This window comes from Vipera berus (genome assembly GCF_964194415.1).
Source record: "Vipera berus genome assembly, chromosome: 9".
In the NCBI taxonomy this organism is placed as follows: Eukaryota; Metazoa; Chordata; class Lepidosauria; order Squamata; family Viperidae; genus Vipera; species Vipera berus.
In genome coordinates this window covers 15513043-15536746 of record NC_138212.1, presented here as the reverse complement: position 1 = coordinate 15536746, position 23704 = coordinate 15513043, and the positions used below count along the sequence as shown (strand labels likewise).

Genomic DNA, 23704 nt, shown 5'->3' with positions numbered 1-23704 from the left:
AGATGCTAGCAAGAGCCACATTCCTACATCCTCCCAGATCCAGGAAGCTTTGATATGTAGGCTAGATGCTCTTGAGATAATGCTGATTTGTTTAAAAAAAAATACGAGAGAGAGGGGAAAAAAATCCCTAATGTTCAACCAAACATTTCCACAAGTGAAAATACACGCGTACCCCGGCTTGAACTAATCAGACCGGCTGTCTCTAGCATTGGCAAAACTCACTGCTTGCTGTTTTCTCATTCAGCAAGTGCAATCATCGGAGTCATATTCATCAGGGAAAAATGGAAACCTAAAGACTTTTTGAGTAAGTGGCTGGGTGCATTTTTCAGAACTACCTGTCTTCAGCACGTTTCTTATACCTTTGCTTCCCTTGGTGCATCTTGCATGGATTTGTACAAATCGACAAGAATTGGTTTCTGCCACTCTCTGCTAAAATTGCAATTTATTATTATTATTATTTTTGCTTCTTTTGCACCTGCTAATTTGTTAGGACCGGCTTGTAGGTAGCTGGCTATTTTTTCATTATTTCAGAAAGGTGGGTTGGGGGGGGTGGGCTAGTGGGTTTCTCATCTTGGAAGTCCAGAAGAAAAAGGGACAGGACTGTCCCTGTTAATTTACACCCAGATCCCTAAGGGAGCTCTTCAATTTTTCCTTTTTTTTTTTGCGAATCCTTTTAATTACGACACAGGTAGTCCTCGAGTTACAACCATTCGTTTAGTGATTGTTTGAAGTTAAAGCAACACTGGGAAAAGTGACATGTGACCGTTTTTCACAGTTAACGATTGTTGTCTCCTTCCCATGGTCACATGATCAAAGTTCAGGTGCTTGGCAACTGGCGTGTACTTATGACAGTTGCATTGCCCTGTGTGATCACCTTTTGCGACCTTCTGATAAGCAAAGTCAATGAGGAATCCAGATTCATCTAACAACCTCGTTACTACCGTAACTTGACAACTGCAGTCAGTCACTTTAACAGCTGTGGTGAGAAAGGTCGTTAAATGGGGCAAAATTCACTTATCAACTGTGTTAGCTTAGCAATGGAAATGCTAGGCTAAACTGTGGTCATAAGTTGAGGACTATCTGTACTTCTTACATTGTATTAATTTTAAGATCTTTACCTGTCCTATGTCTGTTGTTTCTAAGTGCCTTTATTCTTTAGGAAAAACTGTGCTGGCAGTGCAAGTCTCATTATTCCCAGCATGGAGTTGTATTCCAAGCCATCTAAAAGGGCAGCCAACTCATTTTTGTAACTGTGCATGTGTGTAACTCAGAGCTGCTGTTGACCTCTGAACTAATGCACTAATACAGCTTTTCCTGTCTTCATCCTGCCAAAGGGCGCTATGTTATGTCCTTTGTAGGCTGTTCCTTAGCCATTGTTGGGACTTACCTGCTAATCACCTTTGGACCGAACAATCATGAAGTCATGACAGGGGACAACATCAGAAAGCACTTGGTCAGCTGGCCGTTCCTTCTGTATATGGTAAAGTGATCCATTTAATCGAGTTTAATCTGTGCTCTTCATCCTCCTCTTAATTTCATTGAGATGCCTAAGCCAATTAATGATGTTTTGTGCTTGCTTGGTGGTTACATGCTTCCTTGATCAGGATCAGTGTTTCTCAACCATGACAACTTGAAGAGGCGTGGACTTTGACTCCCAGAATTGCTGGCTGCCTTGGGAATTTGGGGAATAGGCTTCCACACATCTTAAAGTTGCTAACCTTGAAAAATGTTGATCTAGATCAGACATGTCAAACACAAGGCCCGTGGGCCGGATCCAGCCCGCAAAGTGGTTTCATGCAGCCCGCAAAGCCATCCTGGAAACAGTGAGGGAACGGCCCCCACTGCCTTGGCCCTGGCCCAGAGACCCTCAGATCTGTCCCACTCCTGCCCAGGCCCCCATAGGCACCCTTGATGCGAACGATGTTGAGCTGGCCACGCCCACCCAGTAGGCCACGCCCACCCTGGCCATACCCACCTGGCCCCCTGAGGGCAACCGCAGTGCTAATGCGGCCCTCAATGAAATTGAGTTTGACACCCCTGATCTAGAGCTTTAGTTTTAACTGATCTGTTGAGTGAATCATAAAAACTGGGATCAGATATCAAGTTAAGCCATAAAACAAGGGTAGGCAGTCTCAGAGCTGTATGCAGGCTGGTGCTGGTAAAAAGCAGTAGACATGTTTCTTATTTTCAGAAAGATAAAGTATGTTCTGAAACAGGATGACTTTAGTTAAGAATAATCAAGAATCTGCCCCAATACTTTAAGGCAGAGGTCCCCAAACCTTTGGGCACCAGGGACCAGTTCCGTGGAGAGAGGTTTTTCTGCAGACCAGAGGTGTTGTGGTTTTGTGTGCTGCCTGCATCCCATGGATGGGGCTTTGCTTGTTTGTGCGGACCGGTTGCTGGCATGCCATGGCCCGGTACTGGTCCACGGACCGTGGGTTGGGAACCCCTGCTTTAAGGAAACAAACAACCCTCTCTCCCATATTGCCATGGTTCAGCTCCAAGTTTGTTAAGAGTGGTTCTCAGGCATCACAAAGTTGACTGCCCCCTTGCCATAAACCATGATTTGCAAATCAAAATAATGTATTAACACATTGTATTCAGTGAAACCAACTAGGTAACATTATGATTTAACATGATGTGACCCCAAATTTAGATCTGCAGTTGCAATGGATTCCTGGATATCCTTACTCTCTACATATCCTAACCAGGTCAAGGTTGACTCAGGCTTTCATTCTTCCAAAGTTGTTAAGTTGAGGACCCAGATTGTTGGGCACAATACGTTGACTCTGTAAACCACTTAGAGAGGGTTATAAAGCTCTGTGAAGCGGTATATAAGTCTAAGTGCTATTGCTATTGCTATCCTTACTTTATATCCAGCCTAGATGGTTGTGTTTAAACCCAAGATCTTGGGTTCTTTTAGCTGTAGTGGGTTAAACAAGCCAAGTTGGCCAACTCATTGTAATAATCTAGGTTTACAAATTACAGAGGATCAATTCTTTTTTTTTTATTGAAAAGTTTTAAAATACAGTTTTCCTTTAAAAATCCCCCCTTCCCCCTCCCTCCTCCCCCCTCCCTACCTACCCCCCTCCCCCCCTCCCCCCCCCCGACTTCCTAGAGCTAAATACAAGGTATATATATAAAAAGCAATCATAAACAATCATATACTAACAATTATAAACTCTAAAATCCATCACTCTCTAGCTTATATAAGATAAAACAAATAATAATAATATTGAATATGTATAAAAAGAAACTAAAATAATAAAAGAAAAAAAAACGAAAGAAGACTTATTCAAATGCTACATAAAACTTCTTAACCCTATACTTGTTCTGGATAAAATCAATCCATTTTCTCCATTCCATAATATAGCGTTCTTGCGAATGATCTTTCAAATAGGCCGAAATCTTCGCCATCTCTGCCAGGTCGGAAACCTTTAAAGTCCACTCCTCTATGGTCGGCAGTTCCTCTTTCCTCCAGTATTGGCCTATCAAAAGTCTTGCCGCCGTAATTAAGTTCAACATCAACTTGGTGTCCACAACTGTGACATCTGTAATTATTCCCAACAAAAAAAATTGCGGACAAAACTTTATCCTCTGTTTAAAAATCTTCTGCATGTTCCACCAGACTTTTATCCAAAAAGCCTTAACCTTCTTACATGTCCACCATATGTGAAAATATGTTGCGTCTTCATCACCACACCTCCAACATTTAGGCTGATAATTCGGATACATACTTGCAAGCTTTTTGGGATCTAAATGCCATCTATAAAACATTTTGTAAAAATTCTCTCTTAAATTTTGAGCTTGTGTAAATTTTACGTTCCTCACCCAAATCTTTTCCCATGTGTCCATTGTGATAACTTCCTGGATATTTTGGGCCCATTTTATCATACAATCCTTAACAAGCTCTGTTTCTGAGTCAATCTCTATCAATGCAAGATATATCCGTTTGATATGTGCTGGTCCCTGATTCCTGATTTGCTTTATCAAATTTTCATCAGTCATTGTAAATCCATTTTTCTGGTCTTCTTTCCACCTGGCCCGTAACTGAGTATATTGAAACCAATTTTGAACAACCTTCTCTTCTCGCAAGAGGCTATATGATTTCAAACACCAAACATTTCTTTCCAAACTGAGAATCTCCTTGTACGTAGTCAAATCATGTTTGAAGCCAGCATGTATATTTTCTATTGCGTGTTTTGGAATTGCCCACAATGGTATCTTGCAACTTAACTTATGTCTGTACTTCTTCCAAACTCTCAGCAATGCCTGTCTTAAAATATGCACCCTAAACACGTTGTCTACCTTCTTATCATACAACAAATATGCATGCCAGCCAAACAACAAATCGTGGCCCTCAAGATTTAATAACCTCCCTTGCGTCAAATTAATCCAGTCACTTATTCCTACTAATGCAGCAGCTTCATAATATAATTTAAAATTAGGCAATTTAAGGCCACCTCTCTCACGAGTATCCTGCATAATCTTAAGTTTAACTCGTGGTTTTTTCCCTGCCCACACAAATTTATTGATACCTCGCTGCCATTCCTCCAGATTGGAATCTTTCTTAAGAATCGGTATCATTTGAAATAAAAATAAAAATTTAGGCAGGACATTCATTTTTACTGCTGCAATCCGTCCCAACAAAGACAATTGCAATTTTTTCCAACTCTCCAATTCTTTTTGAATTTTCCCCCATAATTTTTCATAATTATTTTTATATAGCTTTGTATTAGAGGGCGACAAAATCACCCCCAAATATTTAACCCTTTTAACAATCTCAAATCCAGTTAATCCTTCTAAAAGGGCCTTTTGCGATGTTGTCATATTTTTGGCCAAAATTTTTGTTTTTTGTACATTAACCTTAAATCCAGAAACCTTCCCATATTGTGTTATTATCTCCATCAGGTCCACAACAGAGTTCTCTGGCTGGGTCACTGTAACAACCAGATCGTCTGCGAATGCTCTCAATCTATAGTCCTGATCTCCAATTTGAATCCCCTTAATTTTTTCCGAATTCCGAATTTTAACCAATAATATCTCTAATGTTAACACAAATAACAAGGGCGATAACGGACACCCTTGCCTTGTGCCCTTCTCAATATTACATGCTTCTGTCAAGCTATTATTAACTATAATTCGGGCAGTTTGTTTTTGATATAATGCCCTAATCGGTTGTAAAAAATTTTCCCCAAAATCCATTTTATCTAAAACTTTCAACAAAAATTTCCAATTCAATTGATCAAAAGTTTTTTCAGCATCTAAAAAAATTAGCACCGCAGCAATCTGGTTGTTCCTTTCCAAAAACTCTAACACATCAACTTGTTTGTGCGGACCGGTTGCTGGCATGCCATGGCCCGGTACTGGTCCACGGACCGTGGGTTGGGAACCCCTGCTTTAAGGAAACAAACAACCCTCTCTCCCATATTGCCATGGTTCAGCTCCAAGTTTGTTAAGAGTGGTTCTCAGGCATCACAAAGTTGACTGCCCCCTTGCCATAAACCATGATTTGCAAATCAAAATAATGTATTAACACATTGTATTCAGTGAAACCAACTAGGTAACATTATGATTTAACATGATGTGACCCCAAATTTAGATCTGCAGTTGCAATGGATTCCTGGATATCCTTACTCTCTACATATCCTAACCAGGTCAAGGTTGACTCAGGCTTTCATTCTTCCAAAGTTGTTAAGTTGAGGACCCAGATTGTTGGGCACAATACGTTGACTCTGTAAACCACTTAGAGAGGGTTATAAAGCTCTGTGAAGCGGTATATAAGTCTAAGTGCTATTGCTATTGCTATTCTTACTTTATATCCAGCCTAGATGGTTGTGTTTAAACCCAAGATCTTGGGTTCTTTTAGCTGTAGTGGGTTAAACAAGCCAAGTTGGCCAACTCATTGTAATAATCTAGGTTTACAAATTACAGAGGATCAATTCTTGTATTATTGAGAGCAGCTGGTTTAGTGGGGAGGCTATTCATTTTCTGACCAAAACAACCAAAAATGAGCAATCTGCCAGCAGAAAGAAGAACTCAGCAAATAGGCGTGGCCCCAGAAGATTTTATTGATTTATTTTATTGATTTATGTTGAGACTCTAGAAAGAGTACAGAGAAGAGCAACATAGATGATTAGGGGACTGGAAGCTAAAATATATAAAGAACGGTTGCTGGAACTGGGTAGGTCTAGTTTAATGAAGAGAAGGATGAGGGGGGACAGGATAGCAGGGTTCCAGTATCTCAGGGGCTGCCACAAAGAAGAGGGAGTCAAGCTCTTCTCCAAAGCGCCCAAAGGCAGGACAAGAAGCAATGGATGGAAACTAGTCAAGGAGAGAAGCAACCTAGAACTAAGGAGAAACTTCCTGACTGTTAGGACAATTAATCAGTGGAACAACCTCCCTCCAGAAGCTGCGAATGCTCCAACACTGGAAGTCTTTAAGAAGAGACTGAACAGCCATTTGTCTGAAATGGTATAGGGTATCCTGCCTGAGCAGGGGGTTGGAGTAGATGACCTCCAAGGTCCCTTACATCATCATCATCATCATCATCATTATTATTATTATTATTATTATTATTATTATTATTATTATTATTTTACGGTCATCCATTTGCATAAACAACTTTAACCAAAACTCAGTGTAATAAAACCTCCATAAACAAAGTATATAATTAAAATAACAATTACAGAAGATTATAAGAATATAATTAAAATAATTACACATGATTTTAAGCATATAATTAAAATAATAATAACTCGGGAACTGAGGCACTGCCTAATAGCTTACAGGGTTATGTTTGCTTGTTCATGAGCAAGATGGCGGACACAGAAATGCCCAGACATGTTCTCCACTTCCTTTGTTTCAGGGGTGCCAACTGCATAAGGTGCCATGTGGGCTAGCAGCAGCTTTGAGCCCAGGCTCAAATTGACTCTTGGCCATGAGAGCTCCCTGTGTGACTTTGAGCCAAATCCTTTTCCCTCAGCCCAGTCTATTTAGCTGCGCTGTTGTGATGGGTGAAGCTTGGCTTAGGGCAGGGGTAGGCAAGCTTGGCTCTTTTATGACTCGTGGACTTCAACTCCCAGAATTCCTGAGCCAGCTGGCTCAGGAATTCTGGGAGTTGAAGTCCACGAGTCATAAAAGAGCCAAGGTTGCCTACCCCTGGCTTAGGGAATGTTATATGCGTTGCCCTGAGTTCCTGGAGAAAAGGCAGGATCAACATTTAACAAATAGATAAAATAAGCTGCACTCCACCTAAGTCAGGGGTGTCCAACCTTGGCAACTTTAAGACCTGTGGACTTCCAACTCCCAGAATTCCCCAGCCAGCCGTGCATAGTGCAGTGTTTGAAGCCTAATCTCTAATTCAGTCTCCCTAAGCCAGAGGTCTTCAAACTCGGACCTTTTATGACTCATGGATTTCAACTCCCAGAATTCCTCAGCCAGCCGTGTTGAAGTCCATGAGTCATAAAAGGGCCAAGTTTGAAGACCCCTGCCGTAAGCTGATACAGATACTTATGACCTACCTGAAAAAGGGGGACTTATCACCCAATTCTGAAGTCCCAATGGTCATTGGGGGAAATTCCCCTTCAGAGCTGGATCATAAGTCCTCTTTTTCAGGTAGGTCGTAATTTTGAACATCCTCATAGTCACATGACACCAGTTTGGGCACTTCTCAACACGCATTTACAGCCACTTGCAGTGTCCTGTAGTCACATGACTGCATTTTGTGGCAGTTTTGCTAAAAACTGGCACTTACGGCCGATAGTGAGCAATGGTTTACATTTATGATCTCTGTGTTCACTTAATGATTGTCACAAAAAGTAAAATCATGTTGCCACCGTTACAACATGTGACCATAATAGGCATCCTCCGATGTGGTTGTAAGTTGAGGACTACCTGTACTTGGAATGCAAACTCCAGCCAGCTCCCAGATTTTTTATTTTTTATTTTTATTTTAATCCCATTTATATCCCGCCCTTCTCCGAAGACTCAGGGCGGCTTACAATCTAAGAAGCACAAACCAATGTGCTTAGCAATAGCCTTCATTCTATGTATATGCCTGCTTATTAGGGCTTTCGCCCCCCCCAGCGGCATTATTACAAAGTCAGCTTATTGCCCCCAACAATCTGGGTCCTCAGATTTTTGGGGAACTAAGGCTAGGGGATCCCCTTTTTTCATTTCCAAAAGGGAGGTCTGTCTCTTCAGCCTGAAAAGAAAAAGACTGGAAAATTAGCTTTATTTCAAATCCAGTACCTTTTCTGCTCTCTTTCCCTTCTTTAGCTGGTGGAGATCATTCTGTTCTGCCTGCTTTTATATTTCTACAAGGAGAAGAAAGCAAACTATATCGTGGTGATTCTGCTCCTGGTAGCCCTCCTTGGTACGTTTCTTCTCCTCTTCCTCTTTATGTAAGATAAATGTCACAAACTGGATTGCTAAACCTCTGTCTCTGATTAGCAAAGAAGCAAGCTCATGCGTACGGTATGTGCGTGAAGCTTAATCTCCGTTCAGCTTCCCCAAAGGTGGCTCTTTCTACGATAGGTGTTTTGGGGGCTGCATCTTGCAGAAACCCTAATCCATCACACACACACACACACACAAACCGGTCTAAAAATTTATGTATTTATTTATTGGATTTCAAGACTGACTCCAAAAGGATTCTGAGCCACCAGGAAGATAGCTACCTAGAGAAAGCCCCATGAATAATATCCAGGTAAAAATTAATTCATCGAGGGTTGAGTTGGAGAGAGCTGAATGAATATACGTGTCTCGGGATAATGTTGCAGGATCCAATCTGGGTTGGTGACCAGGTTGTTTCTTCTGAGCTTTTGGACTCGTTCTGTTCTCTCTGCCGGAAAGTGTGCTATTCTGTGTGTGGTATTTATGGTGGTTGTTGTAAGTAGCTTTTCAGATGTTGTTTGACCAGCCATCAACACACCCCAATCAACATCTAAAAAGCCATAATACAACAGGCACCATAAATACCACACCCAGAACAGCACGCACCCTGATAGAGAGAACTTTTCCCTGAAGTTGGGCCCCAGCACAAGTCCGAAAGCTCGGAAGACGAAACCCCCAGTCCCAGCAACCAACCCAGATTGGATCCTGAATAAGTCAAGTTCTTGTTCCCATTGGTGGGGTCTCGGCAATTCCCATTACAGGTGGTCCTTGATTTATGATCACAATTGAGCTCAAAATTTCTCTTGCTAAGTAAATTTTGCCCCGTTTTATGACCTTGCTTGCCACAGTTGTCGTTAATCACGTGATTGTTAAGTGAATCTGGCTTCCCCATTGACTTTGCTTCTCAGAAATGTTGCAAAAGGTAATTTACATGACCCCAGGATGCTGCAACTGTCATTAATACAAGTCAGTTGCCAAGTGTCTGAATTTTGATCAGGTGACCATGGGGGATGCTGCAATGGTCGTAAGTGTGAAAAATGGTCATAAGTCACTTTTTTCAGTGATGTCGTAACTTTGAACAGTCACCAAAGAAACTGTTGTAAGTTGAGGATTACCTGTACATATGACCGTTGCAACATCCCCATAGTCCCCTGATCAAAATTCAGACTTGGCAACTGGCTCATATCTATGACGGTTGCCGTGTCCCGAGGTCACGTGATCACTTTCTGCTACCTTCTGACAAGCAAAGTCAATGGAGAGGCCAGATTCACTTAACAACCGTGTTACTAACTTATCAACTGCAGTGATTCACTTAACGATTGTGGCAAGAAAAGTCGTAAAATGAGGCAAAACTCACTTAACAATTGCCTCACTTAACAACAGAAATTTTGGGCTCAATTGTACTCATAAGTCAAGGACTACCTGTACTGTTTTTCACTCGCTGTTGTTAGTCTTTGATCTTGAACAAAACAAGGTTTATTGGTGGTTTTTCAGGTTCCATGACTGTCATTACAGTCAAAGCCATTGCAGGCATGGTTGCGGTTTCCATTCGGGGAAATATGCAGCTGGGCTACCCCATCTTCTACATCATGGTGGTGTGCATGGTGGCGACAACAGCATTTCAGGCAGAGTAAGTGGAACCAAGCTTGCTTGCCTGCCTTCCTTCTTTCCTTCCTTCCTTCCTTCCTTCCTTCCTTCCTTCCTTCCTCTTTCTTTCTTTCTTTCTTTCTTTCTTTCTTTCTTTCTTTCTTTCTTTCTTTCTTTCTTTCTTTCTTTCTTTCTTTCTTTCTTTCTTTCTTTCTTTCTTTCTTTCTTTCTTTCTTTCTTTCTTTCTTTCTTTCTTTCTTTCTTTCTTTCTTTCTTTCTTTCTTTCTTTCTTTCTTTCTTTCTCCCCAAATGTGTGTTTTCTTCCTGCAGCTCACCACCAAATGTCAAGGCAATTCAAATTTAATTAAAATGAATTATAGATTAAAAATAGAGCCTGTGCAGCAGGCGGCAATGGAAACTACCGTAGGTAATTGCATTCTTGTTGCTGTTTCTGCCCAGAGATGGGCCTTTTAGTAACAATTTAAATAATTTCCTGTTCTAAAGAGGCTTCAAGGGGGGCATTTGGGAACACACAGCTAAATGCCAGCTTCCCAACCTCATTGCAGCTTGTATGGATTGCTGAAAGTATGCTCAGAGGGATGGAGATGCAGAGCATCCTTCCTTGCATATAATAAGAGATGTTTTTCCCCCCTGGATCTTAAGGTTCCATTTGTAACCATCATAGTTGGTAGCCAAAGCTATAGTTTGGTATAGCAGCCAAACAGGACAGGTACAGACTCCAACAGATAGTTAGGACTGCAGAAAAAACAGTTGCAACCAGCCTGCCTTCCATTGAGTACCTGTATACTGCACAGGTCAGAAAGAGGGCTGAGAAAATATCTACAGACCCCAGGCATGTTTCAACTTCTCCCCTCAGGATGCCACTATAGGGCATTGCATGCCAAAACAACTAGACACAAAGATAGTTTTTTCCCCCCGTGCCATCATTCTGCTGAACACCTAATTCCTACAGCACTGTCTTATGTCTAAGGATATTTACCCATGTAGTAGGGCTGTATTACTATTATCCTCCTCATCTTTCCTATTACCTTCTGTTATTGGTATCTTATGATTATATTACTTTGTTGTAATGTACACTGAGAGCTTATGCACCAGAGACAAATTACTTGTGTATCCAATCACACTTGGCCAATAAAAAATTCTATTCTGTTCTGTTCTATTCTTCTAGTCTAGTATAATAATTATATTATATTATATTATATTATATTATATTATATTATATTATATTATTATATTATATTATATTATATTATATATTATATTATATTATATTATATTATATTATATTATATTATATTATATTATATTATATTATATTATATTATATTATATTATATTATATTATATTATATTATATTATATTATATTATTATATTATATTATTATGCTATGCTATGCTATTATTCTTTACTCTATTCCATTCCATTCTAGCAGTTTCTCTCCTCCACTATCCAGATATTTTTGGTTTCCACCAGCCAGCCAATACCCAGTAGTTCTCAACTCACAACCATTCATTTAGTGATGGTTTGAAATTACAACGACACTACAAAAAGTGACTTATGACCAGCCTTCAGACATACGACTATTGTAGCATCCCTACAGTCACAGGGCCAAAATTTGGGCACTTGACATCTGGCAGTCTGTTTACGATAGTTCCAGTGTCCCAAAGCCATGAATCCTCATTTGCAATCTTCCCAAACCGGCTTCTGACAAGATGCCAGATTTGATTAACAACCACAAGATTCACTTAATAACTACAGTGATTTGCTTAACAACTGTGGCAAAAAAAGGTCATAAAAACAGGTGCAAGTCACTTAATCGCCTTGCTTAGCAATGGAAATTCTGGTCCCATGGCTGGCTGGGGAATTCTGGGAGTTGAAGTCCATACATCTTAAAGTTACGAAGATTGAAAAACATTGTTCCCATTTGCATGCTTTTTGGAGCATTTGACATCCATATGTAGTACCATATGGAGGAACATTGTCCATAGGGTCGCGATGGGTCGGACACGACTTCGCAACTAACAACAACAACAACAATGTAGTACCAAAAAAGGAGAACATTTGCAGCTCAGGATTGAAATAAGGGGTTCTTGGTGCTCTCTGAGCTTGGTTGTTTTCTTGCAGACATTTCATTACCCAAACGAGGTAACACCAGCAGCAAAAAAATCCACCAAACTCACAGAGCACCAAGGACCCATCATTGTAAAACATTACCTGAACACCTTGGAATGAGCTGAAATTTCACCATGCAAATCTGCTTGTTTTGCCCAGAAGATCAACAGCTGAATCTCAGATTGGTGATTCTGTTTTTGGTTCATGGTTTCTAAGATACCCTTTTCTGTGCTGAAACATCGTTGGCTTTTGTGAAATGTTTTGTTATTTATTTATGCACAGTGTTGTCTGATTTTTTTTCTTCCTCCACTGTATTTATTTTTCTCCTAGGTTTTTAACCCAAGCTTCTCACTTGTATGATATATCCCAGATTGCCAGTGTGGGTTATATCCTGTCCACTGTGGTAGGAATTACAGCAGGTAGGTGTATATCGGTGCATTAAAATGATGATAGCAGCTGATCATCAAATACAGGTAGTCCTCAACGTATGACCACAATTGAGCCCAAAATTTCTGTTTTCAAGGGAGACATTTGTTAAGTGAGTTTTGCTTCATTTTACGCTTTCTTGCCACAGTTGTTAAGTGATAAGTAAATCTGGCTTGCCCATTGATTTTGCTTGGCAAAAGGTTGCAAAAGGTAATCACATGACTTTGGGACAAAGCAACAGCCATAAGTATGAACCAGTTGCTAAACATCTGAATTTTGATCACATGATCATGGGGATGCTACAAAGATGGTAACCGAAAAATGATCATAAGTTCCTTTTTTTTCAGTGACGTCGTAACTTTGAACAGTCACTAAATGAACTGTTGTAAGTCGAGGACTACCTGTAACCTGAAATGGATTTTGCCAGATTTCCCATCCCTGGGAGAGAGTCCTTAACCGAACGCTTCCCTTGAAATATCTTTTTAATGCTTAAAAAGAAATCACCTGCATTGATAATAAGGTTCTGTTGCTCCCTTTAGAAACTGCTTTTCCCAGTGAGACAGACATTTCAAATTTAGTCCAGGTTTCTGGTGCCTAAGAAATCTTCTCTGCCACTGGGTTTGATTTCATTACTGCACATATCCAGTAGAGGACACTAGTCATTTCTTCAGCAAGGTTGAGTTTTGTACCCACTACAGTTAGAATCCCAACAAGTTACAGTACATATTTAAACATGTAAAGCAGGGATGTCCAACCTTGGCAATGTTAATGTTCTTGACTTCAATTCTCCACCCTGGCTGGAGGATTCTGGGAGTCGAAGTCCACAAGCCTTAAAGTTGCCAAGCTTGGACACCCCTGGCTATGAGAAAGCCTCCTGGGAAGATCATAAAGAGATCATAAAGATCCGGCATCAAGCTCCCTGCGCCCTGTGCGTTCCCACAGAGAGGGCCTCCTCAGGGTGCCACCGATCAGAGAATGTCGATTGGTGGCCCCCAGGGGGAGAGCCTTCTCTGTGGGCGCTCCGGAGCTGTGGAATCAGTTACCGGTAGAGCTCCGGATGGCGCCCGATCTTCGCTCCTTTCGTCGCGATCTCAAGACATTTTTGTTTGTACAAGCCGGCCTAGCCTGATGGGGATTGGTGGGGTTTTTTATTTTTTGTATTCTTAATTTTATCTTTGGGGTTTTATAATTGTATATCAATTGTTTTAAAATTGGGCAATCATTTAATTTCTTTTTAATTTTTGTATTTTGTATTTTACTCTTGCCCTGTGAACCGCCCTGAGTCCTCAGGGAGAAGGGCGGTATAGAAATATTATTAAATTAAATTAATAAATGGTGATAAATAAATGTGACCCAAGGATGCTGCAACTGTCATAAATATATCAGTTGCCAAGTATCTGATCATTCCCGTCTCTTCTCTTGATAGCTTAGTTCAGGGGCCTTCAAACTCGGCCCTTTTATGACGCATGGACTTCAAGTCCCAGAATTCCTCAGCCAGCATGCCTGGCTGAGGAATTCTGGGAGTTGAAGTCCATGCGTCATAAAAGGGCCAAGTTTGAAGAGCCCGGGCTTGGCAGTCTTTCGAGTTATAAAAATGTGATCTATCCATGCACCAATTCTGTCTCCTTGGATATGTTTTAATTTTGTTTATGCTGTTAACATTTTGCTAATCTTCGCCTAGAATTTGTAAAAGGAGGTTCTATTTGAGAAAGATTCTTTTCTTTTCAGGTGCAACTTTTTACTTGGACTTTATTGGAGAGGATGTTCTCCATATTTGTATGTTTTCTTTGGGGTAAGTTTACAATATTGATATAGCTTATGGGCTCTTTTTCATTTCCTTTTTCTCTGCTTGGCAAAGCTCTTTCCTTTTAGTGGATGATGGCTATTCAAAGGCTGCTTTGGGCATCTTCTAACTAATGGTGGGAAACAGTGACAATCATTATAGCATATAGTTGCCCATCCTTTGCTAATAGTTTGGGGAAATCTGTGGCTGGATTCTTCATTGCGAAACCAATTGATAGCTGATCTTATTCTCACTCACAACCCTGTCCGGAGTTTGCTACCCTAATCACTGCCCAGATTGCAGTGCTGGGTACAATAGTTCTCAATTAATGACCATAATTGGGACTGAAAACTAAACGACAGTTGTAAAGAGAAAAAAATCACATGACCATGCCAACTTACGTTGGCTATTCCGGTTGCTGTTGTTAAGCAACTTCTCCATGGGTATTGAACACAACATCACATGCCCACGACTTGTAACTTCCTGCCAGCTTGCCCATGGACATTGCTTGTCAGAAGCCGGCAGTGAAGGTTGCAAATTGTGATCATGTGACTGCAGAGATGTTGTGACAGCTGCAAGTTTGAGCCATAAGTCTCCTCATTCAGGGCCAGCACAACTTTGAATAGTTGCTGAATGAATGGTCACTAAGCAAGGGCTACTTATATTTTGCCTGTCTTGGAAACCAAATCAATGTAGTCTTTGCTGGTAGTTAAAGCTTAATTTGTTCATAGTCAAAGGATCTCAGCAGCTGAGTTGCAGTCTTAGGAGTTAATGTCATCTTTCCTCTTGAGCAAAAAGTTCAGGCCTTATATTTGCCAGGACAGTTCTGAGAAATTATGGGGATCAGTGTCTGCAGAAGGGGAAAAATGTGAGGACAGACTGACAAAGATCAGAAATGTCAGAACAGAAGCCCCGCCCTTCCATGCATGCATTATGATGTCACACAATGCATGGGACAGAACTTACACTGCATTACTGGACACCACTGTGTATGGAAAAGCTTGTCAATCCAGAGTTGGGATGTCAAAGGGACTGCTTATGGGTGGTGATGCCTAGGAGCCCTTATTCCTGGAGAGGATCCATGGGAGCAGCAAATGCTGTTCCTTTCAAGAACATCCAAAACACGTCATCTGTTCACCCTTCTTTCCTCTCCTCGTATTCTGCCTGCATCCATTATCACTGCTCTTAAAAATAAGAAAACAAAAATAGTACCAATGGTAACAGGACACTAGGGTACAATCCCAAAACAACTGGAGCACCCCTTCAACACCATCGGCATTGACAAGTTCACCATCAGTCAATTGCAGAGGGCAGCTTTACTCCAAACAGCTTACATCCTGCAACAATACCTTTATTTATTTATTTATTTTATTAGACTTATATACCGCCCTTCTCCCGTAGGACTCAGGGCGGTTCACAAGGTTTTTTAAAAACTACACAAGTTACAAAAATTAAAAACAATTAAAATGATTACACTAACCTTGAACTAAAAACCCCAATTACAATTAAAATACAATTAAAACCCCAGTTAATACTCTCGGTCCAGGCCAGAAAGCTCAAAGAGCCAGGTCTTCAGGTCCCGGCGGAATGAGCGAAGGTCAGGGGCAGTCCTAAGCTCTACAGGCAGCTGGTTCCAAAGGGCCGGCGCACCCACAGAGAAGGCCCTCCCCCTGGGTATTGTCTGCCGGCAATCTTTTACCGGCGGTACCCTGAGAAGACCCTCCCTGTGGGAGCGCACAGGACGAAGGGAGCTTGATGCCGGCAGCAGGTGTTCCCTCAGATATTCCCTCAGATATTCCCTTTAACTCCATCAAACATCCACATTGGTCTACACCAGGTCCTTGGGAAGGACTCAGTAGATGGATAAAAATGCTAAATCTAGTCTGAACAGCTGGCTGGCTATGTGGCCAACCATAATAATAACAAGGTCCTCATTGCTGCAAAGTCTCTGATGCTGTTCTTTTCCTTAAGAATTTGTGTTGAGGTAGAGAGGGCTTGTGCACAACTATTTTAAGTGAGTAAACAAGGTCTCAGTAAATTTCTGAGAGGGTTAGAAGGGCACTTCAGCTCTCCCTATGGCTTTGGAAAGAACTAAATTTAGTTAGAACTCTTTTTGATGTTTCTGCTGTTCACAAATGCTTCACTTGTGTCCTGAATAGTCTTATAAAAGTGTCCAGAAATGTTTACTTTGACCCATCAACTGAGGTAGCATGTAGACTGATGAGTCACTTTCTGTGAGATGAATGGGTGGCTAAGATTTTTAGCTGTCAATCATGTTTTCTCTTCCATATGTTTCAAACTTCTTTATCTTGCCCTTTTAAAATCTCTTTCAGATGCCTCATTGCATTTTTAGGTGTCTTTCTGATCACTAGAAACAAGAGGAAATGCATCTTTTTTGAACCTTACATCTCCATGGATGCCATGCCAGGTAATCTTAAAATCTATTACCTTTTTGATAAGCCAGTAAAAACTGACCGGCTGACTGACCTCGCCCCACTTTATTATTTGGTTGTACCACTTGCTGTAGGTTGGGTACAAAAATGGGGCACCGAAGCAGCATGGATGAATTTGATCATGGTTATACTGAAAGTTTAATGTCATGAATGTCCTTGGCTTTTATTGATGTTCTTTTTAATGTTGATTACTTCCCTGGTTTATTCTGTTTTTCTCCTATTTTAACAGCTGCCCAGAATCTCATATATGAGATGGATGGCCTATAAATGAATATATTAAATAAATACACTTTCAGAGTCCCCTTTCATCCATTTTAGATTTGATTTTGGAGTATTGGGGGAGGAATTTAAGGGGCAAAAATTTGCTTTAGGCCTTGTAGAGGATTAAAACATTAGCTCACCCCTCAAGAACCTTGAAAAACCTTAAAGATTTGGACAGTGTCCCCATTCAATGTGGAGATGATACTATGTCGTCATCATCGTTGTTGTTGTTGTTGTTGTTATTATTATTTGTTTGCCACCCATTCTAACTTGAGAAGGAGGTCTGTATCTTGGATATTTCAATAGATGTTTAGTCTCTTTTCCTTTCCCTCCCTCTCTTGAAGCAGTGTTTCTCAACCTCAACCTTAGACTTCAACTCCCAGAATTATCTTTAAGCATCCAAGGTTCAGAAACACTGTCATAAGGTGATCCAGTCTTGCTGCCATCCAGTGTGATGCAACTCTGGTTCCCAGACCAGCTAAGTCTCAGGATGTGGGGTTTGGGATCCAAACTTTAGAACAGTGTTTCTCAATCTTGGTAGCTTTAAGATGGGTGGACTTCATCTCCCAGAATTCCCCAGTCAGCCCTCCTTTAGAAGATGAAATTATAGTTTGGTTGGGTTAATGGAAGTGACAAATTAAAAGACAGCAATTGAATTTCTGTCTGTTTTGAAACCCCTGCATTTCAAACCACTCCATCTTTATCCTCAGGCATGCAGAATCTGCACGACAACGGAACTGCAGTTCAACCTGAACTCAAGACTTCTTTTTCCTATGGCGCCCTGGAGAACAATGATACCATGTCTGAAATTTATACTCCTGCTACATTAACTGTTGTCCAGGAAGAACATGCTTCTTGTCGGATCATGTCACACAGCAAAAGCGAGTGAATGTTCTTTGAAGGAATACTGTAGGTGCGGTTGTTTATTTATTACCCTTCCCTTTCTGTTCTTTCACTCATTGAGCCCAAAAGGCAGCTGAAGTACTGATGAACTCATATAATAATTCTAAAAAAAATACTGATTAAGAATTACATACCTGCAGATATAAAAGTATTCCATGTTAAGCTGAATTGCATTGGAATCTGAACAGCTCCATCACTGCAAACACAGAAGGCATTTGAGTAGCTAAATAGACGGTACGTAGGTGAATGCAGATACTCTGCTATAACAGAAGCAGTGGTTTCATTGGAATAATCAGGGACTGTGTATCTTTTAAAATCAGGAAGAATGGCATTCTCAGAGAAATATGTATTGGGGATTCCCCATGCTGAAAATGAGTCCCCCTTTTTCTGTTGGCATGGCTAACCAGAAATGTATAGATACAGTTCACTAGTCTGCCCTCTGTTTTACTTAGTATATCTTGTTCTCCCAAACCTGGGAATTGGGAGGCAGGATACATTCTAGTATTCTGTTATCCTGGTCAAAAGGTTCAGTCAACTGTTCAACATTTTTCCCGATGTAAACCATTGAACTAGATCGGGCAGCAGCATGATAAGTGAAGACACATCACCACTGAGGACTCATATCTTTCAGATCAACACATACCATGATTTAATTTGGGTCCAACGTTGGTCTGCAACCCCAGGTGTTGAGAATGTGATGCAACGTGTTTTGCTAACTCAAAGACCGCCATCTTGAAGTCATACTGTTTATGGTTTTAATAAGTGCCCTGAAAATGAATTTCTGGGTTGTGATGACCTTTGTATTGGGCCTGGTTTTTGTATTTAGCAGGTTTGGGTAATGCAGGATGAACGGCATCATTTTATAGTAACGTTTGGAGACTGCTATTGAATGCTGTTTTGTGGATAAAAAAATACTTTCCTGCAAATAGAAAGAAAGCTTTCTTCTGTAGATGACCCTGAGTTGTGACCAAAACCTTCTTCCTTCTTTTCAATATGTGATATTTATATTTAAATGTGCGGGAATTATTTAAATGGGGGAGCATTAAAAGAATCTCCTGGTGCTTCAACTTCCAGTCCAAATAGCAAACTCATTTTGCTACCATAGCCTCAGGCAAAGACGTTTATTTCGTGAAAGTTTTTTTTTTTAATATGTACTGTATTAGGATTGCGTCTGCTCCTTCTCCCCAGCAGATGACAACACTTAGACAATCTTGGCTGATCTTAAAAAGCTAAGCCCTGTTAGATGTGATTTTGCATTGAAGATGAAAGACCTGTTGGAAAATCCCCAGTTGTAGGATATCCTGGGAAACGGAAAAAACATCTCCGAAAATACAATCTCTACCCTTTTCCAGAATGATGTCTGATTTCTGTTGGTTACCAATAGAAATGAATAGATTTTAAACCTGGTTTTGTGGAAGAATTAACATGAATGTAAACCTTGCTGCAGTTTTCAACGGCTCTGTGGAGTCTGAATGGAAGATACCCGGGTATTTTGGCCCAGTTTCAGAGTGATTTGCACTTAAGATCCATGAAGATCCATGGACAACACGAAATTAAGCAGTGTTTCTTATACTTGGCAGCTTGAAAATGTGTGGACTTCAACTCCTAGAATTCCACAGCTAGTTAAGGAATTCCGGGAGTTGAAGGCCACACATCTTAAGGTTCCCGAGTCTGAAAAGCACTGCTCTAAACATCCGCAAAAATCTTCAGCTTTCTTTTTGCTTATTGCTTTGATATCTTACGAAGATATCTGTAGGAAATTGAATTTCTTCCCATCCCATCACATCTTCCCTAATATCAAATATTTAGGTGTAACTGCAACGGAGAAAAAAAAACTTCCTAGGTTATTGTTCTGGGAATCATTTTCCAAGTATACTTTGTTTGGGAATCTCTCTTCAATTCTTGTGGAGACAGCTAAATAAGTGAAGGTCATTTTCAGAATGATAGCTAACGTTCTTGTCTCGCTGATTTCTAGGATGTCAAACATATCTGTTGACTGAGTGTACTGTCTTCACCATGGTATGTGTAAATAAAGCTTTATGACACAAAGATGGCATCTTTTGTTCAAAGGAAGCCTTATATCGGGTGGTGGGGAAATAAATTGAATAAGAAGCCACTTTGAAGACCATATGGGTGGAAAGGCAGATTACAGGTATATAATGAAATAACTATAGGAAGTCCTCAACTTGCAACCACAATTGGGTCCAGAATTTCCGCTGCTAATCAAGGTGGTTGTTAAGGAAGTTACACCAGATTTTACAACTTTTTGCCATTGTTGTTTCTAAGTGGTTGTGAAGGTCAAAAATGGCGATCACAAGATCCTGAGACCTGCAACCATTGTAAATGCATGCTAGTAGCCAAGCAACCAAATTTTGATCATGTGACCTGGCAAGGGGGTGCTGCGGAGGATGTAAATGTGATGATTAGTTGCAAATCACTTTTCAGGGCCATTGTAACTTCGAACAGTCAGTGAACAAAGAGTTATAACTCAAGGACTACCTGTAATGAAAGCAAACACAAGGGGAGATTTTTGCAGAAGGTCAATGATGCCTTGGTGGAAGCAAGTCATCGTACGAGTGTTGTATTCCATATTTGCAATTTTGACACAAAGAACCTTGAAATAGAAGGAATTTTGAGCATTTACCAATCTTGACTGCATATGGCTCATTGCAATTCATACCCAGAGGATATGATCCCAGTCCATAACATCCAAGATCTTATCCAGGAAGCTTGAATGAACCAATTAAATCCAGGGTATAGATGGAACATCTGTCACAGCCTATAAGAAGGAAGTGTCTTCATCCATTTCCCTCAAAGGATAGGCCATGTCTCTTTTTTGGCTGTAGATGACAATCAACACTCTGCATAAAAATAGAGGACCAGCTGCCCAGTCCTGATCAAGGCACCTGACAGTTCTAGAGATTAGGGCAGGGGTCTTCCAGCTTGGCCCTTTTATGACTTATGGACCTCAACTCCCAGAATTCCTCAGCCAGGCATGCTGGCTGAGGAATTCTGGGAGTTGAAGACCACAAGTCATAAAAGGGCCAAGTTTGAAGACCCCTGGATTAGGGGAAGGGAGGAGACACACACTGATCACTCCCACCCAAAATATACAGGAGGATGGGTAGTCAATGCAATGGGTGGAGCACATGTGCCTTGCCTGTTCTGCCTCCTACTACTCCAGAACTGGTTGTTACCTAATTTAGATAGCAATCTTGAATACAGTTTATTAAATCAAGATTTATTGAATGCACTAGTTAGCCTTGTCTTCCATTTCTAATCATCACAGGAAATACAGGTTTGGAAACATGCTAAGGCTTCATCCTCTGAATGAATGCAAAATGTAAGATGTGGCTGACATGCTAATGAAACTGATGGTGGCATTGACAGATGCTTGAGCTAAGCAGTTAAGGGAGATTTTTAAAATAGAAGTTTTGTCAGATTCCCCTTGTTCAACACTAAAGCATACAGATTGGAAGGCTTACAGCTAATATTTTTAATGCAGTTGAGCTGCTACTCTAATCTGCCAGATAAATACTTGCCAACACAATTAACATTCTATGGATTTTATTCCATGGAAGCAAATAGAAATTAACTTTGAGAACATTTATATTTGGGTACTGAATTACCAGTCAGGAAAAAAAGGCAGTGAAAGCCAACTGTCTGATTATGGGCTTGATTTATTGAGAAAGGCAACAAGCTGGATATGAATGGAAAAATACAGGAATCGCAGAAGAAAGTATTATAGGACATGTAAAATAAAGCATGTGTAGGCAAAAATCTTTCTGCATTAAAACATGTAACAAGTCAATTATGCAATCCTAGCTAACAAATTGTACAAATCAGCAACAAAATTGAACCAGAAAAATGACACAACCTGCAGGTGAATTTAACCATTGTCATGCATGGAGGGGAAAAAATGTCTATTTATGGTTTGTTGAACGAAGACTGGTTTCAAACAGCATGCTGAGCTGTCCTAGAAAATTGGAAACCCACCCATTTTGAATAGGATCAAATCACATTTAGACCTGATCATCATGAAAAGCAGCACTGAGATAGCTACAATACATCTGTTAATCCAATTAAAAGGTTGTGGGCTACGTTTATCCTCCTTAGGAACTGGATGTATTATCTTCTGTGTGCAAACTAAGGTAGCTTCATTTATTCCTTTTATTAACTTCATATCCCATCTTTCCAGAAACCCAAGAGAACACAGCTTCCAATGGTGGGATTCAAATATGTGAATAACCGGTTCTCTGCGTGGATGCTACTTTCAGAAGTCCATTCTGGGCCTGAGCAACAAAAAATTAGTTCTTCCGAAGTGGTGAACTGACTGAATCTCACCAGTGACAGCTTCCCTATTTTTCCTCACCACAACTGTAAGGGAGAGGTTGGGCTGAGAGAGAACAAGCTTTTGTGGCTGAGTGGGGACCAGTACTTGGGTTTCCTTGCCCCTAAGCCAAAATGTTTCACCAGTACAGCATGCCTGGCTGAGGAATTTTGGGAGTTGAAGTCCACGAGTCATAAAAGGGCCAAGTTTGAAGACCCCTGCCATACAGGTTCGTGGACTGGGAAGGAGGATTCTAGTCCCCAGTAGTTGAGGGGGAATCTGAGGGTCCCTATTCTCAGCCCATAAGGGACGCGGTGGCTCAGTGGGTTAGGACGCTGAGCTTGTCGATCAGAAGGTCGGCAGTTTGGCAGGTCGAATCCCGAGTGCCGCATAACAGAGTGAGCGCCTGTTACTCGTCCCAGCTTCTGCCAACTTAGCAGTTCGAAAGCACGTAAAAATGCAAGTAGAAAAATAGGGACCACTATGGTGGGAAGGTAACAGCGTTCCGTGCGCCTTTGGCATCTAGTCATGCCGGCCACATGACCACGGAGACGTCCTCGGACAAGCGCTGGCTCTTCGGCTTTGAAACGGAGATGAGCACCGGACCCTAGAGTTGGAAACAACTAGCATGCATGTGCGGGGGAACCTTTACCTTTTTATTCTCAGCCCAGTGCTTTAAGCCAGTGTATCTCATGCTTGGCGGTTTTAAGATGGGTGGGTTTCAACTCCCAGAATTCCCCAGCCAGCATGTCAGTATCTGCCCTGGACTGAGGCTCAAGAGAAAGTGGGTCATAACCCAAAACATGCACGAATGATTTGAGCAGAGGGAAATTAACTGACAAGTTGAAATCCTGACCTTAATCCTAGACCAGGGGTAGGCAACCTTGGCTCTTTTATGACTCGTGGACTTCAACTCATAAAAGAGCCAAGGTTGCCTACCCCTGTCCTAGACAAATGTTGAAAGACCAGCAGCAGGCGGTTTATGTCAGGAAACCCATCTGACATCCTGAGTCAAAGCTGATCTGTAAGGAGGAATGGGCAGGAGTGATCAATGGTTATTGGAAATATCTAGCGTCAGATATTGTTACCCAAGGGAGCACCCCACTTACTGGGGTGTGTCTGTCACATACACGTATCTGTCTCTTGGATCATTTTGGTGAATAAATGAATAAATGCATACAGTATATTTTTGATTCATCAACCATTTCTTTAATTGGGTTTCTCTTTATCTAGTTTTAGGACTAGGATGATCTAGTTTTGGGACTGCCAAGGCAGAGAAACACTAACGCACAGCGCCAAATTTAACTACATCACGGCTTGAGGTCGGCTGCTTTAATTAAATAGAGCTGCCCAGTTCTTTGCTGCCCTCTAGAGGTCGTGTAGGTTTTTACAGCCCGAGACGCCATTCTTCCAATCGAATAATAAGCCT

The 23704-nt window shown here is 41.0% G+C and overlaps 2 protein-coding genes across 7 annotated transcripts in view; one reads left to right on the top strand and one right to left on the bottom strand.

Annotated features, from left to right (window-relative positions):
* NIPAL3 (NIPA like domain containing 3) overlaps nt 1-19986 on the top strand; it is a 29958-nt gene extending 9972 nt beyond the window's left edge. For 3 of the 6 annotated variants that reach the window (XM_081335290.1, XM_081335292.1, XM_081335291.1), the window contains 8 exons: nt 245-304; nt 1335-1480; nt 8281-8377; nt 9892-10027; nt 12450-12538; nt 14274-14337; nt 16662-16756; nt 17753-19986. In XM_081335290.1, coding sequence (XP_081191416.1) covers nt 245-304; nt 1335-1480; nt 8281-8377; nt 9892-10027; nt 12450-12538; nt 14274-14337; nt 16662-16756; nt 17753-17931 — 866 coding nt within the window. In that variant the 3' untranslated portion in view covers nt 17932-19986. The remainder of the gene's footprint in view (nt 1-244; nt 305-1334; nt 1481-8280; nt 8378-9891; nt 10028-12449; nt 12539-14273; nt 14338-16661; nt 16757-17752) is intronic. The other 3 variants (XM_081335294.1, XM_081335293.1, XM_081335295.1) reach the window with 3 other exon arrangements.
* STPG1 (sperm tail PG-rich repeat containing 1) overlaps nt 1-23704 on the bottom strand; it is a 209719-nt gene that overhangs the window by 47298 nt on the left and 138717 nt on the right. The gene's annotated exons all lie outside the window — the stretch shown is intronic.